This window comes from Cyprinodon variegatus, unplaced genomic scaffold, assembly GCF_000732505.1.
Source record: "Cyprinodon variegatus isolate N-32 unplaced genomic scaffold, C_variegatus-1.0 Scaffold476, whole genome shotgun sequence".
Lineage (NCBI taxonomy): Eukaryota > Metazoa > Chordata > Actinopteri > Cyprinodontiformes > Cyprinodontidae > Cyprinodon > Cyprinodon variegatus.
In genome coordinates, this window is record NW_015150929.1 from 619,355 (window position 1) to 622,026 (window position 2,672).

Consider the following 2,672-nt stretch of genomic DNA (forward strand, 5'->3'; position numbering starts at 1 on the left):
AATTCAATGCCTTTTAAGACTCTTTAAGGACCCGCGGGAAACCATGGTTTGGAGGTGAGTGGCGACATGGTTAATATCGCAGAAGGTTTTAAAAAGAAGGTAGCAAGACTTCCTGATTGTTTCAAAAATACAATTGAAGTGTTTATGATATAAAACAGTGCTTAGTAAAAATAAGTTTATTAAGAAAGATATATTAGCTTAGTTAAAAACAGAAAACATAAGTGTTGGCTGGTGAGGGCCAACACTTATTCAAAGCCTTCACTGCTGGCTTAAAATCAATCAGGAACACTAACATACATTCACAACCTAAACTTTAATTTAATTCTCTTTTTTTACTGTATTAATTTTATTCCAAATAATATAAAAATTCTTAATATTGTAGCGTTTCTCTTGGCTGCACTGACAGGAGAAATGGTTTTATGTTTTTGCAAAATTTTTGTCCAATCAGATTTCAGCCTCTGGGGGTTTCTATGTCAATCAAATCTGCCCAGAGCTTTCAGAATCAGAGTAGTAGCCTGATCTCACCTTAACAACATTCATGAGCAAGGTTTTCTTCAACCCGTCTGATTTTAAGATTTGCCCCGCAGGGCCAGCTAGAGGACCCACTCCTACGTCTTCATTTTCTGTCCTGTGATTGGTCAGTTAGATCAAATCTAGCAGTTTATAGCATTCTATACGTGTTTTCTTTATCCGTTATTTAAAATGTTTATAATGATTGGCAAAAATCTAAGAATATATGAAAAGGAAGCTTCCTATTTAGGATATATGAAGAGATCTTTGCCTCTTGAATTATTTATGAACTGGTTTTACTTTCAGAGGGAACTGATCTTTTAGGGTTACATGATGGCGATCCTTCCTCCTCAAATCCTCTTAAAAACAGCCACCCACTTATCATAAGGAGTTCTTTGTCGGTCACACACTGCTCCAGCCAGAGCCTAACAGGGAAAGGTCACAAGCCCCCAAGTGACAGATGTCAATCAGACGAGGTGAGAATCATCCAATCCTTCAGGAGCGCTCTCAAGGCTGGGTAAGAATAAAAACAGCGGTCCTCCTCTGACTTTCCCCCCAATGAAACACATGTATCCTTATATCGATTCAATTAAAGAGATTCTATAGGATTTTTAAAAAAATAAAGTAATTAATATTATAAGGTGGATTGCATTTTTTTTTTCTCATTTCATAAAAAAAAAGAAAACTTTCCTGACATTACCTAATAATTTCCCAATTTACAAAACTTGCCTGAAGCGGCCCTTCAGCATCTGTTGCAAAAAGTTTCACAACATTACATTCATCTCTCCTGTGGTTTCCGAATAGATTAGATCATTTCGGTCCAAATGTAAAATAGAGATTTGAAGCTACTGAGCCGACAAAGTGTGTAACAAGCTCTTAGAGCCTTTCCACTGCTGCTGTAGATGAAAACATTGGTAATTTCCTGTTGGAATAGGAAAGTAACTTTATTCCATCCCAACTTCATAAACTGAAGATTCATTATTTCACCGGCATGCCAAAGCTATATGCTACTTCTGTGCTGAAGTTTAAGACGCGTCTGTGTGAGAGTCTGGGGAGGATTACCTATGATCCCAGCAAAATGAGAAAAAAAGTGAGACAACTCCTGATAATATATTCTAACACATGGAGAATCACTGCAAGGATTCTGATGTTCTTTTACTTTGTTGCTGGATTTTATCAGCTTGCTCTGTGCTCTGTGAATGCCCTGTAGAATAAAGCATGTGATAAAACTCTGTGTGAAATTCAGTGTTGCTCTGTGAACCATGTGTCATCTTTGCCAAGTAAAAGTGAACAAATTCACTCACACCACTGCCTATACATAATAGATGAGATGTAAATCAAGCAGACTGATGCAAATCACTAAGCACAGAGAAGCAGGCTAGTTAGCTTTATCCAATCCAAAAATCTAATTGAAACCCCCTACCTGTCTGGAGCTGCAGGTCGTCCGTTGCGTTGCTTGTTGACCTGGGCGTACAGCGCCTCCAGGGGTGGACCATTGCTCTGGAGGTTCAGGGGTGTGTGAGGGCTCTGTGGGCTCTGAGGGAGATGGTAGTGGTGGCTGTATGCGTCCACGCTGCTGCTATCTAGAGAAGAGCCCAACGACCCAATGCCAGCGTAAGTGTGCTCCTCATCTGAGCTGAAAGTGCGGCTGATGACATCTTGGATCTCTGCATATTCCCTCTCCTTGGCCTGCTGCTCCCGATGTTCCCATGTCTTGGCATGAATTCTAAAAGACAAAGACATATAAAAGGGTCCAAAATTTCAATGTTTGAATATGTGGCCTTTAGAATAAAAATTAGCAGGATCTCATGTTTCATTTGAAGAAACTAAGCTTCTAACTACAGTTCTAAGTGGTTCTATTACTCAACTATAAGGCTTTTAATGGAATATGACACGAAACAGCACTGAGTGTGCTGGAGGATTCTGACTGCTGCAAAGCTTTTTAGGTTCCACAAACTTTAGTCCATTATAGTGGAATTTTATGCGACAGACCAGCAGGAAGTGTTGCATAATTTTAAAATACACCATTTTGATGTTTCAAACCAAAAATATGGAATGCATTTGAATTTAATCTTTTAACTTCAATAACCCTTACTAAAATTTAACAGTAACTTGCTTTTTAAATCGATGAGGTCACACCGCTGGCCTCCAACTCTACAAAC

At 38.9% G+C, this 2,672-nt stretch overlaps 1 protein-coding gene across 2 annotated transcripts in view; it reads right to left on the minus strand.

Annotated features, from left to right (window-relative positions):
* The window catches only part of LOC107094307 (partitioning defective 3 homolog), a 169,649-nt gene that overhangs the window by 117,188 nt on the left and 49,789 nt on the right, over window positions 1-2,672 (minus strand). For both annotated transcript variants that reach the window (XM_015389851.1, XM_015389850.1), the window contains exon 3: window positions 1,934-2,236. In XM_015389851.1, coding sequence (XP_015245337.1) covers window positions 1,934-2,236 — 303 coding nt within the window. The remainder of the gene's footprint in view (window positions 1-1,933; window positions 2,237-2,672) is intronic.